At 31.3% G+C, this 19,809-nt stretch overlaps 1 protein-coding gene across 1 annotated transcript in view; it reads left to right on the plus strand.

Moving 5' to 3' along the window:
• Window positions 1–19,809, plus strand: part of LOC111623353 (tyrosine-protein kinase RYK-like) — a 101,682-nt gene that overhangs the window by 48,181 nt on the left and 33,692 nt on the right. The window contains exons 4-7 of the mRNA XM_023365900.1: window positions 4,827–4,961; window positions 6,106–6,135; window positions 6,247–6,385; window positions 10,790–10,875. Of these exons, the coding sequence (XP_023221668.1) occupies window positions 4,827–4,961; window positions 6,106–6,135; window positions 6,247–6,385; window positions 10,790–10,875 (390 nt within the window). The remainder of the gene's footprint in view (window positions 1–4,826; window positions 4,962–6,105; window positions 6,136–6,246; window positions 6,386–10,789; window positions 10,876–19,809) is intronic.

Genomic DNA, 19,809 nt, shown 5'->3' on the forward strand with positions numbered 1-19,809 from the left:
CTATGATTAATACAGCTTGTGTGCATTTGCGCCTTGTGAATTTCTAGTTTTTCCAGATGTTTCACAGCCTGCCTGGATTTTGTGGCTTTAATGATCGACGCCCGATCCCAAAAGACTTCGATATTCTGCTGCTTGGCAAAGGCCGCAAGCACCGTAGAGTCTATGTTTTTATTGACTGATTGCTTATGTTCAGCAATCCTTTTCTTTAAGTTTCTTAAGGTTGCCCCTATGTACACTAGATTGGTGTTAAATCTACGGTCTTTTAATGGTATAGAGTACACCCCTGCCATTGCGCTGTGTTCGTAATTGCCTTTATCGTTCCTTAAGAGCCTGTATACGGTGGGATTACGTTTGTAAACTATCCGTACATCCTTATCCCTGGTAACTTTCTTAACCATTCCTTTAAGGAACGGTATGTAATTGAGTACGATTCTCTCTTTGCGTTGATTCCCTCCCTGAGAGGGGAGTCGCTTCCGACAATTCGCGATGAGGGCATCTATTCTTTCTCTACGGTATCCTTGCTGCATCGCCATGTTTTTTATATACTCTAATTCTTTGTAAGTGTCGCAGACGCTGGTGCAATGCGTGTGTGCCCTCTTTATCCACGAACGAAAAACGGCCATTTTTATATGCTCAGGGTCTGCGGAGTTCCTAGGAATGACGATAGGAAGATAAGTAGGTTTCCGGTATATATCTGTTCCGATTTCACCATCTTTGCAAGATATAGTTAAATCTAAAAAATTAACAATGCTTCCATTTTCTTGTTCCAGCTCCAGAGTTAACCCATACGGGTTGTCGTTGATCCGATCTAAAAACTGATTAACTCTGTGATTATCTTTCCATAAAATAAAGATATCGTCCACATATCTTGCGTAAGCCAATATGTCTTCCTGGAATGAGGGGAGTATATCATTTTCGAGATTACGCAACACTAATTCGCAGAGTATAGCTGACATGGGGCTACCCATCGGTACGCCCCGTGTCTGTAAGTAAGTTTTATCTTCAAATTGAAAGAAAGATGTGTGGCATACTAAATCCGCCAATTCCAAGATCTCCATGTGGTATTTCATAGAATTGCAAATTTTTGCTAACAAAAAGTCTCTCAGGGCGCAAAAGCAGGGAGGTAATTTAATTGACGGGTACAGAGCTTTGTAATCTAAAACCGTCATCCATTCTTTATCCATAAGCATGACATCCTCCAACTTTCTTAGCAACTCCACCGCATTTTTTACCGAAAAAGGCGAGTCTTGCATATTTTTCCGTATAAACTTAACCAGTTGTTTCTCCAACTTGAACGTAGGAGCATTACACTTCTCCACAACAGGGCGCAGCTGTGTTCCTGGCTTATGTGTCTTTCCGAACGCGAAAATTCTTGGGGTTCTCGGGGTCTGCACAACAGCCCTCTCCATATCCAGAAGACGTTGTCGGAATTGTCGGAAGCGACTCCCCTCTCAGGGAGGGAATCAACGCAAAGAGAGAATCGTACTCAATTACATACCGTTCCTTAAAGGAATGGTTAAGAAAGTTACCAGAGATAAGGATGTACGGATAGTTTACAAACGTAATCCCACCGTATACAGGCTCTTAAGGAACGATAAAGGCAATTACGAACGCAGCGCAATGGCAGGGGTGTACTCTATACCATTAAAAGACCGTAGATTTAACACCAATCTAGTGTACATAGGGGCAACCTTAAGAAACTTAAAGAAAAGGATTGCTGAACATAAGCAATCAGTCAATAAAAACATAGACTCTACGGTGCTTGCGGCCTTTGCCAAGCAGCAGAATATCGAAGTCTTTTGGGATCGGGCGTCGATCATTAAAGCCACAAAATCCAGGCAGGCTGTGAAACATCTGGAAAAACTAGAAATTCACAAGGCGCAAATGCACACAAGCTGTATTAATCATAGGGATGCTGACGGATTATCGTCGGCATGGAAATCCTTCTACGATGAGTGACGTAATGTAAGCGGGAAGATTATATAAGATAATTTTTATTGGATGCATATAATTTATTTTATTTCTTTTATAATTCTTAAGATTATTTAAACTTGGTAAATGTTAACGTATTTACATATATTTATGTAATCGCTTTTTGAATTTCGTTTTACGTAATTTTCGAATTTCTTCGTTCGATTCACAAATGTTAACTGATGATGATCGCTTAAAGCGTTCGAAAGCGTTTTTAAATATTAAAAAACGATTTGCTGGATGTTTAAAGGTGTTGATTTTTATTTATTGTGTGGTTCCAGTAAGGAAAGTATTTTATTCATGGTGATATTGGTAAGTTGGACGAATCGCTTTCTATTCACAGCAAATATTAACCTCTTTCCTTAAAAACATATTAAGTTAGACACACTGGAAGAAAATACTCTTCTACATTTCACAATTCTGGTTTTCACTTCGTTTCTCCAATCTCTTTGTTCTTTTCCTCTCATCTCCATGCGGTGCCAAAAGTGTGCTGGAGAGCTTTCTTCACCGTCCTTTCTGTCCCCATCGTCACCTAAGAATGAATTTGTGGTCATCGTTATACCCTGAGGGTCGCATCACTTCTCATTGTTACTAAGGGATCACCTGCTGATATGCTGTTAAACACAGGTTGGGAGAAAATGCCAGAAGGAAAGACAATAGACATGAAGACAAAGGAAATATTATATTCAAAAAATAAATTATGACTATACAATTATGGCACATAGCCACAGTTTAATATGATGGCCTTGATTTAAGTCATTCTTAGCATTCAAGTATATCAAGCTCAGATTGACAAAATAAAATCTCTATAAATCAAAATGTATTTTAAAAATAAGCACAAAGAAAAATCCTTGTATTTACAATACAGTTAAACCTTGTTAAATTGAAGTTTAAGGTTAAAAATATTCCAATTTTGCATTAGAGTTTCAAGTTAATCACTTTAATACCTGATTTTCTAAAATTTTTCTTTGCCCTTAAATTTTCTATTATCAAACTGTTCACAGAATAATTACAAAATTGTATACAGTTTACAGCACTTTTGAGTGCATTATTAAATTGCCTCCTTGTGTCCCAATTAGAATGCTGGTAACGTACTGTATCACCAAAAAGATAGTGATACTAGACTGTAATGGCTTGGTGTGTTGTGTTTGGCATGGAGCCATAGTATTTGTTTATCTTAATTCTCTGTATTCATAAGAAATGCAAGAGAAAATGAAGATTATAGACCTATCAAAGAGTAAAGGGTACACAGGAAAATGGGTTCTAGATAAAAGTACTCACAATTTTGACTTAATGAAATTGTATTACATGAAAAAACTCTATATATTTGTACCTGGGACCTGTAGACATCTTTCAGTAAATGCAGTTTGACTTAGCAAGGTGTATTATAAAGTTATCAGATCTAATTTTTAAAAAAAATTTTACAGAACAATAAAAATGTTTGTAATGACAAAAAAGTTTCTTGTTGACAAAGTACACAACAGCCCTTTTCTCGTAGGCTATTGTTGGATTTAGAGTTTTTATCTTCTCTGTAGTTGACTTTTATCAGAACTGCTCACAATAATTTACATAACAGTAGAAATTACAACTCTTGTAAAAAGGCTTTGTCATTTTTTATTAAAAAATCTAAATTATGTACCTGAAATGAAGTTCATAGATTTAGTGTTCTGTGTATGTTGTTTTATGTGTGGGATGGCAACTGTGGCCATTTGTTGGCAGTTGTTTCTTGATATAGTTCATTTGTCTCTGCTCTCTGTGGTCTCCTCTTTCTTTATGGATAGAATTTATTATCATTAAATAACTGTTGTTTTTATTATTAGAGTTAAATAGTCCTTAGACATAGTGTACCATAATATATTTGATAAAATTCAAATAAAGAGAAATCAATGTATTTTAAACTATTTTGTCTTGTTAAAGTACATTAATAATTTTAAATGTTTTATGTTATGGCTTTAATTTTTTAATAATTAAAAATAAATAAATAATAATAAGTATTTGAAGAATTTTAAGCCATAAAAAAAGCTGTGCATACTAGACAGTCTATATATGATTTAATTTAAAATAATATCTCTGTCTTTACTTTAAAAATTACTTCAAACTGGCATGAAAAAGGTTGAAAAATTGTACACTAAATAAATTCAAAGTATTTAATTTTATTAAAAAATAATAATTTTATTTAGGATGTAATCTTGTTAAAAGAAAATCCCACCTATTTTTCCCTGCAGAAAAACAAATAAAAAAATTTTCAGCTGTTCTAATTAACCGTAATATGTAAAGAACCTACTTGAAGGTTTAACAAACATAATTCCACAGAATTAATTCTAGGATGACATAATTCCACAGAATTATGTCATCCTAGAATTAATGAAGCTGCCGCTAGTTCTATTAATAATTTTTCACTTCAGTGGAGTCCCATAATTTAAATCATTATTTTGAGAATATTTATTTTGTTACATTATTATTAATAAAAAGTTTTATCCTGGACAAAAGTATAAACTTAGAAAAATTTAATAAAAGTTTCCGATGAACTTTGAAAGGTATCCTTCTTAGACTATTTTCATACACCATAAGGATGTAGCAATTTTACTGCAGAGTTGATCTGTATTTGGAAATTTCTTGTATACCTCAACAACCTACAATGTTCCCTTAATGGCAACAGAAACATTTATAAAATTTATATATTTAATTAATAAAAAAATTTCTCATTATGGTAATTTTCATATTCAATTTATCACGTGCCTTTTTTTTTATATTATATAAGATAATTTGTTATTTTATTCTATATTTTAAAAATGTACAACATAAAATAATTCATTGTTCATTTGTTGCATTTTGTTTACCATTTATATCTACAGTTTTTCAAGTATTTCTGCCATGTACTGGAAAATTAAAAGCAGAAGTAGAAATAGTGCTACAACTCAATATTACTATGACATCATCAATGAATATGACGAGGCTCAATTTACGGAGGAAAAAAATATGTTTAAAAGGTAAATTGCAAATTCATTATAATAATAATAATAATAATAGATCTACATAAATGTTAATAATTAATATGAATATTTGGATAAGTTTTCATGTATAACAACTATACTGAAATTTTAATATATTACAATATATATATTTATGTATGTATTGTATATGTATATGTAATTATGAATCTTGAAGTAGTTTTGATTTTTCATATAAAATAATTATTTTATAACAGTATTTAAAAAAAAACAACAGTAACAATAAAGAAATGTCAAACTTAAACTTATTTCAATATCTAAATACCAGATTTTCTTAAAGCTACATTTAAGACCTTTAATCTAACTTTTTTAAGCTAACGTTTAATCAACGAAGTGAAGTAATTTGGTTTAAAATGCAAATGGTTGATTGCCATCTTTTACTAATATTAATGATTATATTAATTTTATAATAATAAACTTGTGCCTTAAATTATTCTTGCAACTTAATTAATTAATTAATTAATTAATATTTAATTAACAGTAATGTTTTCACCCTAATTTTATAGGTCTTTGTCAGTTATAAAATACAAAATGATTATCAAACAAACAAATTTTGTTCTGTTGTTTGTTATTAAGTTGCTGGAGTAATTTAAGTTTTGTGTTTATTATCTTGATATCTTTCTCTAGTTTTTCAGTTGTTTCTTTAATTTTATAATTAAATTTTTTATAAAAAAGCTTAAAATTTAGTTTAAGTAAGGCTAATTTTAGACATAAAGAAAATATTTGTTTTATTTCTTTATATTTTAAGCATTTTTATAAAGTCATTGTAATTGATGATAGAAACAAGAAGCTTTAAAAATATTATAATGAAATGGGTAATTGCGAATATTAAACTTATTATATTTGTTAATATGGAATAAGAATTTTATTATCAAATAGAAATAATCTTATTTTATATATTGAGTGACAGACTGATGGAACATGTATCCGCAATAGCAAACAACAAAAATTTGGATGCATGCAGTAAAATAAATTGTCTTTATGATTACACTTTATAAATAAATAGTATTTATAGTTTTTCACTTATCTATGAAGTGTGTATTTTATGTTAAAGTTTTCTTTAAAAAAAATAATAAAATAAAATTATATTTTATTACAATTTAAATGAAAAATAATTTTACAGATGACAGCCACAATGGAACAGTTATGATGGGTAAGGTTTTCATGAGAATTAAAAAAATTTTTAGTTAGATTGTTTTATTTATATTTTTTTTTTGTTCTATTTTAAATAAGAAGTATTTTACTATTTTAAAAATATTTTCAGGCCCTACTTCTATTGCAACTGTCACTAATTCTTTTTATATTGGTGTTGGTTGTGCTACAGCACTTATTGTTATTATAGCCATAGTTGCCCTTATCAGTTACTTTAGGTCTCAAAAACCACATCGAAATGAAACCAAGAGGTAAAAAATTTTATTACTGTATAATAAAAACAATGTTTAAACTTATTATATAATTTTTTAAAATACTTTATTATATTTCTTTACATATCCAATTTCTTGATATTCTTTATAATAAATTAAACATTCAAAATACAATAAAATTTTCTTTCTAAATTGTATGAATTATTTTTAGGTTTGTATGCATTGTATTACAGAATATTCTATTTTTGTGCTTATAACTGACAATAGCATAAACTTTGCAGAAAATTGCTAGAACAAAAATAAAATCTTTGTGTAACCAGTCCCACCATATATTTCTCATCTATAGGTGCAGTGGTGTAACTGAGGAGGTGAAGGTGGGTATGTGCCCACCAAAATGAGCCTGTAGAAATAAAAGCCTGTAGAATTTTTCTAAGTAATGTTAAATTTGGCACCAAGTATGAGGTTTGCCTTGGGACTAAAACTGTTCAGCACACAAGAGTCTAGCTCTCTGATAAACATTAGTTCTAAATTATGCTCCTATGGCAAACAACACCAATTGTGGCAACTGGATTTGTCAGTTTTGGCTCATAGTTACAAGCCTTATCATTTGTTTATCGTACTATCAACGTTGTTGAATTCATTATACATTAAATAAAATGGAATGTAGTGAATGTGGTATAAAATATGCTGGTAAAATACTTGTGTTTTTTATTCGTAATTATAAATTATAAATGCTTTGTTCGAAATTATTAGTTAAAACTGAAAATAAAAGAAATTTATGAATAGACACCTTGCTTAAAAATGAATTATTCTATAAAAAATTAATATTGCAAGATTATGTTAAGAGATGGAATTATGAATAAAATAAAACATAGGGGACTTAAAATTTATGATCTATGACAGTTATAATATATAGAACTATTAGGCTGAATCACTCATTATAATGTACTTAATGGTATTTTCCACTTCATATTTCTGTTTCCATTCTTTAAAATCACCAAATGAATTAAATGTCTGATTATAATTAGATATAGTAACATCATGTAAATCTCTGAAGTGTAACAATACTTATTTTGTATGAAATTCACCTGAACACAAAATTACATTTAAATAATTTTATGACTTCATCATTCCTGTTATAGTCCTTCTTTGTATGCTTAAACTTTGCTTATACTTGTACTTTAAATTACATATACTGCATTCCATTTTCAACAAAGACGACAAAACACTGAAACAAAGACAAATCCAGTTGCCATGATTGGAACTGTTCACCATAGTGGCATAATTTAGAACTAATGTTTACCAGAGAGCTAGACTCTTGTGTTCAGCACAGCTCTATACAGGAGCAGCCATTACCCCTACAGGTGAAAATCCATGATTGGAATTTAAAATTTCAGTATAACATGCACCTCCTTAAGATTGTCTTTAACCCACAGATTATCTGTGTTTAATATTCATGAAAATTTGATAAAACATTTAAAGAGGTGTTTGAGTAAATTTGTAGAGAGTTAAATTAAGTATGTATTTTTTTGTGTGTAATATTTTGAGATTATCTAAAAATTAAGTTTTGAACAATAGATGTTTGGTTTCAAAATCCAATTGTAGAATGAACAGCATCAGATATGATTAAATTGATAATGATTTCTATTCATTACAATAGTGGCATTTTATTTTGCAGTTATATCTAGTTAATTGGTAACTAATTATTAACATAGCCTGAAAATAGCCTGATAGTTTGGCAGATTGTTTGGCTTTAATTAATTAAATTGGGTTTTGAGCTGTTGTTATATCTAATTCTTGTAACATACCATATATTACATGGTTTCTGTTATAGATTAAAATAGCATTAGTTGTCATATACGAAGAGATGTGACCTTAACAAAAGGTTTTAATTCATGTCTAAAAATATACTACAAGAACATGGTGGCTGCCAGTTCAAACATTGCAGTTACAACTCAAAATGCAGAGGAAACAGTGTTTGCAATACTGTGATATATTATTACACTCTCTCCTGCTAACATTACACAATTTAATCCTTCAAATATAAAGGCTTATGGCACTATTAGGTGACCTGTTTACTTCAGTTGGAGTTGAGGAAGTATCTTCTTTATCTTCAGCTTGAAGGGAATGCAAGTCACTTTCACTAACTGAAGGAGATGCTCATAAAATCAATACCAGCACATAACAAGAAAAATGGAAAAATTTACAAATGTTTTCATCTATGTGAAATAAACATTCCTGGGTATATACAATATCAAACAAATAGTTAACAAAAATAGAATGTTTTTTAAAAGTTCGAACTTTAAAAAACATTCTATTAATATTTCAAAATATTCAATATATGTTTGGGATAAAATTTCAAAATATGTATATTTTAAATATCCTGAACATATAAATTTTAATATAATATATTTGAATCACGTAATCAGTTTGAACTTTTAAAAAACATTCTATTTTTGTTAGCCATTTGTTCGCTATCNCATATAAATTTTAATAATATATTTGAATCACGTAATCAGTTTGAACTTTTAAAAAACATTCTATTTTTGTTAGCCATTTGTTCGCTATCGCATATACCTGAGAATGTCTATTTCATATAGACAAAAACATTTGAAAATTTTTCTTTTCTCTTGTTACGTGCTGGTGTTGGTTTTATGAGTGATATATTTATACAAATCCAGTTTTTGGATATATTGAAGGAGATGCTGCAGGAACATCTGAGGACTGTCTGTTCAGGAACCAGGGCTGAAGTGTAAGGAAGAATTGTGTCTTCTCTTGGTGCTTTGGGCAAAGACTTACCTCTTGGGGAGATTAGCTGTAGGGAAATTGTTATGTTGATGTTCATCTATCAGGATATTGCATGTAGCCATATCTGAGTTAGTGTCCAATAACTGGACTTCCTTAACTATAGGGAATTATTTATTGGTATAGTTATATGAATGAACATAATAAAATGGGACCTGGAGATAGTAGCCAAGTGGAAAAGTAAATAACCGTTCCTGTTTTTCTGGGATGTTTGAAAAATTTCTTGTGAGTTGTAGAATTAGTTTCAGTGCATAGAATGGCATTAAAGTGTTGCAAAGCACATCTTCCCATTGGTCAATACTCAGATTAACTGAGCTTAGTGCTTTCAAATAATATCATTATAATACTCAATGAGACCATTGCCCTGACATTTATATGTAATAGAAAAATTAGATGCAACACCAATAAGGGTAAGAAAGGAATGAAGTTTATGGGATAAGAAAGCAGCTCCTCTATCCAAATGTATATATGAAGGAATTCCAAAGATTAAAAACAACTGATGGAAGCACTTAATACAGTATCACTACTGATGTCACGGCATGGAAAAGCAATTGGGAACCATAAATGTTTGTCTACTATTGTGAAGAGGCAGCAATTCTTTGACTTAGAAGGAGGAAAATCCTTAAAGTCAATGTCTGATCATTCAAAAGGAGCCATAACTTTAATGAGATGGCTTGAAGAGATAAAAAAATTTTGGTTTTATTTTTACACTGATGGGATAAGAAGCAATTAATTTCAATGTATCTTCTACAGAAGCCTACTTTTCATCTAGTGATAGAAATGGGTTATTTCTGGATGACAGAGATAGTTATGGATGGAGAGCAGACAGACTATCCAAATTTGAGATCAATCAGCAAATTCTTGAGAGAGTATCAGCCAGTGTTTTGACTGCCTGGATAGGGTACACAGTATCAAATCTGTAGCATGATAGTTCTAATCTCCACCTTAAAATCTTGTAATTCTTAATTTTACTGTTAGTGTTAGAAGAAAATATGAAAACTGCAGAACACTGGTCAGTAATTAGTGTAAAATGATGGCCAACTAAGAAATGCTTCCACTTTAATGCTTTGACTATAGCATATGCAATAAAACAATCTTCTAAACAAAGTATTAATTATAAACAAAACATACCAACCTTATTGTGCTTTGCACATAGTTTTGAAAGTTATCATGTTACTAATGTTTTCAGTCCACATCCAGGATCTTCCTGAGGTAGATCTTTTTGAAAAACAATTCTTTATGATGTTGATGGTGTTCTATTTTGCATTTGTATTTGAATATTGTATGTTTTCTTTTTATGAATTTTTATAAAATGTGCTCCTGCATTATTTGTTATAACATCCAGTCATACATAGCTTACCATGCCTTTGAGATTTGTTTTTCTTCTTTAAAATTGATCAAAAGCCCTGGCAGTCTGCTTTAAAAATTTCTAACACCTCCAAATTTCTAAGTTGGTTTATATGATGAGTTTGTCATATGATCAGATTGAATTAGGATACATTTTTATAAATTATTATTTTTTTAAATTAAATATTCAGAAAAAGATTATTAGATAATTATTTTTTAAAACTTAAATGTTTTATGTATTTAAATGTTTTCATGTATTTTTATATACTATTTTTCTTTTCTTTTCTGTAGCTATGGACGAAGCTCTCCTGGATTATCAACACAAGGCCAAACATTTTTACGTGTTGACACTCCTAATAATGCTAGTGCTACAGGCAGTAAGTTATAATTTACTTCATTTATGATTAATTTATTTCTCTGAATTGTCAAAGGTTGAGTTTTTTTATATAAAGATAAAGAAATAGAAAGTACATAGTAATATATATGTTTTTTATTTTTTCTCATTTAATGATTTCTTAGATTTTCAAAAATTTTAATTTCTTTACAGTTTGAATTCATTTTGTTCTTAATTTCCAAAAAATAAAATTTTTGGGAATTAAAAGTAAAATGAATTCAAACCAAGTCAAATATTACCAGATTTTTTTAAAACTGTAATTAGTCTATTTGACTTTATTTGTTTTGTAGTTAGATATATAAACAATGTACATCTCAGTAATATCCACAATAGAGCTTGTAAGCTATGTGCAGTTCAAAGCATCTTAGGTAGCTCTTGAGGTTTCATACAATAATATATTTTTTAATTATTAAACATTCAGTTATTTGAAAAAGTTTTGTAGGAAAGTGAAATATTAATAAAATTCATTATTTAAAAAATTACTTTTGTCACATGAAACTATAAATAAATTAAACATACTATGGGTTATTTAATGTTTCACAAGATGGACATATCCAGGAGAGCTTATGGTGCTATTGAACCTTCTTGATACTAAGGTATAAGCAGGTGGTGAAAAATGAGTCTAACAAAGAGAATGATAAGACAAAGGAAATTCTTTAATTTTTCACCAGTATTCGATAATTTTACAGGATTTCGTTTGGATTCCGACAACTGCTTGAACAAAATGTCTTGAATATTAACGCAAACAGGAACGTTAACCGGATTCTCGCGACAAAGGAACAGCTTTTCAAAAATACGCAGTGTTACAAAATTAAGCACGAAAAACTTACAATTAATTATTCGGAAACTACTTATTTTATAGGGAAGGATAGAAGGAGTATTTGATAGGATAGGACCGAACATGAATGGGTACCCAACTTATCTAGTAACCTTATGATCGAAGTTGTATCTTAGATCTCTCTGCTGGATGACATGAAGTCCGATGACCATAGACTTCAAACTTTTCCTTTCTCTCTTCGGGTTTCCCAATAAACTTCTGGAGGGGTTCTCACGTTAGCATACTTCTAGGGTTCTTCTCTCGTGTCTGCTCTTAGACCTACTCGTTCTTTTTCTCTTCTTGGTGATGCAAGATCTACTTGACGATATCCACGAAATACGTCCTCACAGCTCAATGTCTATGCCAAAAGTAACCCCTGTATCTTCCTTTTAGCGCCTCTGGGCTAACCACTCCTTTTGTTTTTCAATCATGTAGTTGCCACCCACAGAGAGGTTTCCAGAAAGGAGAGGACAAGGAAACAAAGGACAGAGAAAGAAGGGGAAATGAAATATATATATATATATATATATACAAATACGTTATACAAAAATATGGCGTACAACCACAATACCAAAGCAATTAGTTTTGTTACTTCAAAAATAAAAATAAGTGCACTTCAATAGCAGAAAGTAATCTTAGAAATATTAAAAAAATATATTTTTTTTAATCTGTGTGGAGTGGAGTATAGACTAAAAATAATCACATATGAATTCAAAATAATTGTAATTTTGATAATTTCGAGTGAAAATAAAAATGCAGTTATTTTCTATCTATACTTACCTGCTTTTGGAATCATACTGTAATTTGTATAATTTATAATCAGTTTTTCAATTCAAAATTATCCATTATCCATTTTTCATCATCCATTTAACAATTTTAAAAAGCCAATGAAAAAAAAGAATGATGTAAAAGTTAGATAACTGAGGTTTAACTCCAAGATAATTGAGTAGCATTCTCTGAAAAATGGCAAGAGCACAAGTCTTGGTCCCTTTGAATCTGCCTTGACCAGCACCCATGTTCTCAAAATCTTGGATATACCACTGTCATAAAAATATTCACAGGCTGTATCTGTATATATGCAACGTAATGTTGGCAACTTTTGCTATTTCCAGCATAAATATATAGATCTTTTCCATATTTTGCTTCCATATATGGCAATTCCTGAAGAACAGTTAGCTAGACATCCTTGATATGTATTTATATTTAAAACATGTACAGAATTGTTATTTGGAATTCAAATTTCAATCTTTTAGTCTTAGTATTGAATTTTATGTTCTATTCGTGTTTATGCCATTCACTTTTATGTGGCTTTTCATCTTGAATGATAATAATATACTCTGTATTTTTTGGTGATGTTGTGTGGTGCCTTAATATACTGTAGCTGGATGAGTCTGCTGTATAATTCAGGATGACTGACACCAGTCAGTTTTTCTTTTGGAGAACTGACTGGTGTTAGTCATCCTGAATTGACTGGTGTAAGTTGTTAACAGTTCTTTTGAATTCTCTCTACTTGAACATAAACCTTCTAACTCCCCAGTATTACTCTTTTTGGCAAACGTTTTCGACCCTACCAGGGTCTTCTTCAGGCTACCGTTTTAATAAATTCAAATATTGCAAAATCGAACAGTAATGGATTAAATGCGATTCAAATCCTAGAATGTCAACGTTTATATCAAAAATATAGAACACCACGTTCTTTCTCGATGACATTAAAGCTTGCGTAAATTGCGCTTGTAATAAACGACATTGCACTCAATTATGTGTGGGGTGTTTCTTCATAACAAAATTTCCATGCTTTAGAGATATTAATGAGTAATACTGGGGAGTTAGAAGGTTTATGTTCAAGTAGAGAGAATTATATTTCCTCCAGTGGTAGATAGGAAGTTCATTAGTTCTTTTGAATTTGATTAAATACTTTTTTAGGTGGGTTCACCTTATCATCAGATCATTCGTTCATTCATTTTTCGAACACTGTAATGAATTCAGTCATGGAATATTTTTTAAACTTCAGCATGCGTGATCAACTCACAAGTGTTCACCTTCAAGTTCAATTGTTTTAGCTCTGGATCTGGCTGTGGTGGCAGGTTTCTTGATCTCATTTTGACCTTCTTATGTCATTTTTTCTGGTTTATAATTTTTAGGAGCCAAACCCAGGTATCTAGGTGTGAGGACCCGAACAGGGGTCGACTGAGAGGTCCGAATTGTGGGTTCGATTGAAAATAAAGAGATCCTTTTCAGATGATAAGGAAATGGATTAGGTGTCTCGATTGAACAATGCAATTGTTTTTTTTTCATAAAAGGCTAAACAATGGAAACGGAGAAATTCGAGGAAAACGCGACGAGAGAGAGGATCATATTCAGTCGCTATGTTAACCTCTCCCGCGCCCTCCATTAGGTTTCGAATTGTCACCAGGTGACAATGAGAGACCAATGGAGAGGCGACTGCTGTAAAAAAATCTATAAATTTGTGCGACTCAAGAGACGAAGGTTCTTGGTTCATAGTTTTTGGTNTATAAAAATATAATAATATTTTTATTCATAGCTATACTGTACTTGCACTGCAAGAATAAGTAAATTATTTCTTTTAAAAACGTTTGAAAATTTTTAAGTATATAAAAAATAATCATATATATTTTTAAATATCTGATAAGTGTTTCACATTTTGTACACTTCAGTTGTTAAGTGTAACTTAAATATATCACATAAAAGCTGGAATAATATACAACTAATTGCGACACACGTTTCTTACTTTTCCAGCAGTCAGTTGATTAAAAGAATGCAAAAAACAAATGTTTTCAGCCTTTTTAGAAATCTGCTTCAGGTTATTAAGCCATTTGAATAATGGAAAGGTTTCTATGTTTTCTAAACTAGGTCAGCTAAGAACAATTGAAGTTTATAAAGATACTGAACACACCTTACATACTTTTCCAGCAATTAAATTTAATTAAAACAAATGTTTTCAGCCTGATTGATAAACCTTTGTTCTTGTTTACAGTATACTGTATATAGTTGTGTTTTGTTCTGTATCATAGGAAATTTTTCACATTTGATAAATTGCACTAACAATAATTCAAAGTTTGTTTTAGTCTTCTGCAGTTTTGACTTATCATGACTTTACTGTATATGCAAATACAGTGGTACCTCATACTTTGAATGACTCTAACTAGGAATGCTTTAAAGTTCAGACTCCAAATTTGACAAAAATTTGCTTTTATGGCCCTAAATATTTCACAGATAATTTTCCAAAGTTCTTACTTCTCCTCTTACGGAGCCAAACTCTTTGCCCTTCTACCTAAGTGTTGATTTTTTGGTTACAGTAAATCTGGCTTTGGTATTCAGATTTCTCCATCTTCCCAACTTATATGCAGCCTCCTGGATCGTTTTTAGCCTGATCCTTAAGTCTGCTGTTTGTTGCTTAATTTGATTGTCATTTCATTGATCTGACAAAAAGGCAACTGGGAAGTATGGGTCAAAGCCATAAAGTTGAGGTATGGGTTGCATTATTGTACATGAAGAGGAGTGCTGGTGAGATGAATAAATCCCATTTCCTATTATTTCCTTTAGATATGTGAGCTATTACATTGCAAAGCATTTTATTAAATTTCTTGCAAACTGAGTTTGAACAGGGGCAGTATGCCATGGTAATATTATGTTTTATCTGTAAGTGATTGCAAGCATCTTGGAATAGCTGACGTGAAGCTATTCTCACAGTCCAAGATAATAATGTTGGGGCACCCATATCTGCATATTATATGGTCAAAGATAGCTCAGCTATTACCTGTGCTGATTGGTCCTTCATGGGGTTGCTTCAGCAAAATGGTTGTATACATTGATCATAGTAAATACTGTATGGATGAATGGTCACTTGGGGATACATGGAGGGGCCTACAATATCAATTGCAATTTTCTGAAATGGGAATTCCACAGTTCACGTTTCATGAAGTGGTGCGTGGCCATGGTGGAGGTTGTATTTTTGACATATTTTACAACAACGGACAATACGCTTCACTTGGGCTCGGAGGCCTTTTATGTAGTACTAACGATCTATCAGATCATGGGTTTTCTCAATGTTAAGGTGGCCCAAGAGGGGTGAGCAATGAAATACTTTAATCACATCGTCAACCACTTTTTTATACACACACACACACACACACACATCTACTTACCTCCATTTAAATTGGCACACTTTGGTCTACATCAATTGTAGACCAAAGTGTGCCAATTTCATATGCATTTCTTTGATTGAACTGATTTTTCTTCATTAAACAAAAGAATTCATCCTCCTCTTGAGACTTGACTATTCTTCTTCAAAGGGTTTTATTAATAGCATTTAAATTGCTGTCTCGTGGTTCTCCCATAGTCTCAAGGTGCTTGGGACGGTACAATGCATCAGCCACCAGGTTCATTCTCCCCTTCACATGGTTTATACTGTCAGTTTGCCGACTATTAGGAAGAAATCAGTCACTTCCGCGTCAGTGATGGTCTAGGGTCTATCAGCATGTGGGTAGTGGCAGAGGAGACATTGATGACAAGTGTCTAACATAAAACCATTTATTGTAATTCAGGAGAACTTATGCTATACAAATGTTCATATCCAAGGTTGTGTTCAGATGCAATGATCAATTGATAGATAAGAGGAGTCCTTTGGCAGTTGGAGGTGGATGGCAGATGATGGATGGGTACCGTGGCAGAAATGATGAGTTCCATCTGGTGATGAGGAAGATTTGAGTTGGCTGTTTGCAGGGACTTGGTCGTTATCCATACAAGAGACGACAGTTGTTTCGGGCGACGCAGAGGTGGTTTCAACACACAATTGGTGGAAAACTTCATTTAGTGTGTTGACAAACAGCGTCTTGGTTATTAGGAACATTAACTAACTGAGTGTGATGTGTCCTTGATTTTTGAAAATTATATCAATTTCCATCTTTCGATTGGCCATTCCGATTGGGTGATCTTCCTCATCCACGCTTTCTGAATGGCTGATCCCTCATTACTAAACATAATGGACTCCTACCTGGAGCATGGAAGAGGTCAAAATTGAAGCTGAATTCAATCTCCCACTGATCATAGGATGACATTCTTTCTATGATTCTGATTTATGATTCTGCACTGCAGTTTTAATATAAATAAAAGATGTCCAACTACAAACATTTTTTTAACCTTTCTAAACAATTACATTTTTCTCCAAATTAACTGATTTTTGCAATTTTGTGATGGTTCAGACCTGTTCAGGACCTCACAATACTAAAATTATAGTCTGATAGCTCCATAGACCAGCACGTGAGACATTTGATGTAGTTTCGCATGTTTTTAAGGAATATTAAGGGTTTATGAACAGAATGGACTTTTACATTATGGCCCAGGATGATAGATTTAAAGTGACGGAAGGGCAATATGATCGCCAGGCATTCCTTCTTGATAGTTGAATAATTCAGCTCAGCCCATTGAATTTTTTACTGAAGTAGCCTACGTGAGAAAACTCTGTTCTTTACCTGTCTGATCCAGCACAATCATTTGAAGCATCAGTATATAAATGGGGCTGCAAAATCTGGGTGTTTTAACAAAGGTGGGCTTGTTAGCAATACTTTCAATTCCTCAAAAGTCCTTTGACATTGGTCACTCCACATAAAGATACTTTCCTTTTTATTTAGATTGATTAAAAGTAGGGCTATATCTGAAAAGCCAGGGATGAAGTGCAAAAGAAACCAACCATCCCCAAAAAACTACATACACCTTTAATATTATGGGGAGGTGCAACTTCATGTTTGGTGCACACTTTGCCAGGGTCTCGGAGAATTCCTTCACAACTAATAATATGCCCCAAATATCGCACTTCCCTAACTGTAAATCTACTCTTTTCTGGGTTTAGTTTTAAGTTGGTACTGTGGAAAATCTCAATGACCCTATCCAGGAGTACAAGCTGCTCATCTGAAGATTTTGAGAAGAGAACCACATCATCCTGAAACACAAAGCAATTAATACCAATAAATTGTCCCATCACATATTGGAAAAATTGTCCACTATTCTTCTCTACTTGGGCTAGGGACACATTTGGTATTTCCCCCAAAGGGGTTGAAAAGGCATACATATGCCACACAGAAGGATCGAGCTTAATCTGAAAATACCCAGATTTGAAGTCTAGCACAGAAAGTGCTTTTGTGGAATTTACTCATGATTTCGTCAATGTGGTATAAGGGAAACTCTTGTAGAATGGTAACAAAAATCACTGGTAACATAGTTATAACAGAAATCAGTGGCAGACAATGGCATAAATATGCACTGATTGCAACATATACTATATATGGTACCAGGAAAGACTGTAACTAGTATTTACAAACTAACTTAAAATAAGGGAAGAGGGAAGTTAACAGGGAGAGTGACAAATGGTGAAACAGATTATAGAAAAGAGTGAAATACCCAGGATGTATGGAACTTTTCACAATTTCAGTGGGAGGCCATGTGGAACTTGCTCAGACTGATGGCTTGTTGTTCTTCCTTTATACCTAGTCAACACTCCTTTTATTGTGGCTATGAAAAAGTCAAGTTCTTATCGGGCTAGCCTATTCCTCCAGTCTAGCTGCTCTTGAAAACATGGAGCACCATCTTTCACATTTGTCTACTCTGAGGATCAGTTGAAAGAAGTTTCCACTCACTTTCACTCGTGCCTCAGGTCCTCTTTCTCTCTTTGTTTTCTGTAGTTCCACAAATTGGTCCTCACCACCCAAGGGAAAAGAGTACACCACCGTATACAGTAAAGTCATTTATATATAGTTCCATGATATTTATAAAAATTAAATCTGTTAAATTAACTAAGAAAATGTTTAATTCTGAAATTCATGTCAAATTTTACTAATTTATTATGATTGAACTATTTTGGGATTAAACAACTATTTTTTTGGCCAAATGGCAACAACTCAAAATTTGGCTATAAATTTCATTGCCTAATTTGTTAAAAATGAATACAAAAGTAAATAATAATTTTAAAAAGAAACTAAATTTGTAATATAATAATAATAATAATAATAATAATAATATAATTAAAATACTCAATTGTGTAAAAAATATTTTATGTTATCTTAATTTAGCTACAACTTTTCAGGACCAATTAGCCAAATTAATACAATTTAGAAACTTTTAGCTTAGAATATATCAATAGTGAAGTACATACAATATTATTAAAATTTATGATAAAATAGTCATTTAAAAAGTATTCTGCATGTCTTGTTATTTATGTATTTATCCAGGAACCTATAAATTAATACTTTTATTACAGTAGCACCTTTGAATGTGTAGCATAAAATTTGCTTACGACAAATTTAAACTGTTTAATATATATATTTAAATAACTAGAGTTCATTTAAAAGAAAAAAAACATAAATTAATGATTTAAGTAATTCTAATGTTGTTTGAAAAGTCATTATTATTGAGAAAACAAATAATTTCTTTTACGATAATTTTGTTTGTAAACAACAAAGTTATTTTAAATGTTGATTAATATACAATTTTTTAAAATAGTAATTAAATTATAATCCTGTTTAGAAAGAGATATTTATTTCAATTATTTGAAATAATTATCTGACAGAAGTAAAATGTTGCTGCTGTTAAATTTGAAAAAGAATTGTAAAATTGTAATTTATTATTTTAAAATGATATTTTATCTTAATTGAAGAAATGCACTGATGAAGTAACATTATAAAATTTAGTTATTAATGATGATAAATTTTCTTGTTTTCGCAATAAAGAATAAATTATATTTAAGAAGATTTTGAAACGTTTTTTATTTGTTTTTACTTTTTGAATTTTTTAACAATATCAAAAGCAAAATATAATAATAATCATAAGGAAGCAATTTATATTTTGAAAAACAAAAATATTTTAGACTTCAAACAGAAACTTTTCTTAATAAACACAATCAAGTAATGATTTTAAGCACTAAACACCCATATATCCAATTTAGAAGTATCATACATTTCTGTAAATACAGAAGTTAATTTTACATCAGATACAGATAACGTTTTGTTTTATATTAAATTGTAAAAATTGAAATAAAATTTTAAATGTGATTATTATTGAATTTAATTCATTAAAATTATTATAAAT

The sequence above is a fragment of the Centruroides sculpturatus genome, unplaced genomic scaffold, assembly GCF_000671375.1.
Source record: "Centruroides sculpturatus isolate CEXI.00-Female unplaced genomic scaffold, Cexi_2.0 scaffold220, whole genome shotgun sequence".
NCBI lineage: Eukaryota > Metazoa > Arthropoda > Arachnida > Scorpiones > Buthidae > Centruroides > Centruroides sculpturatus.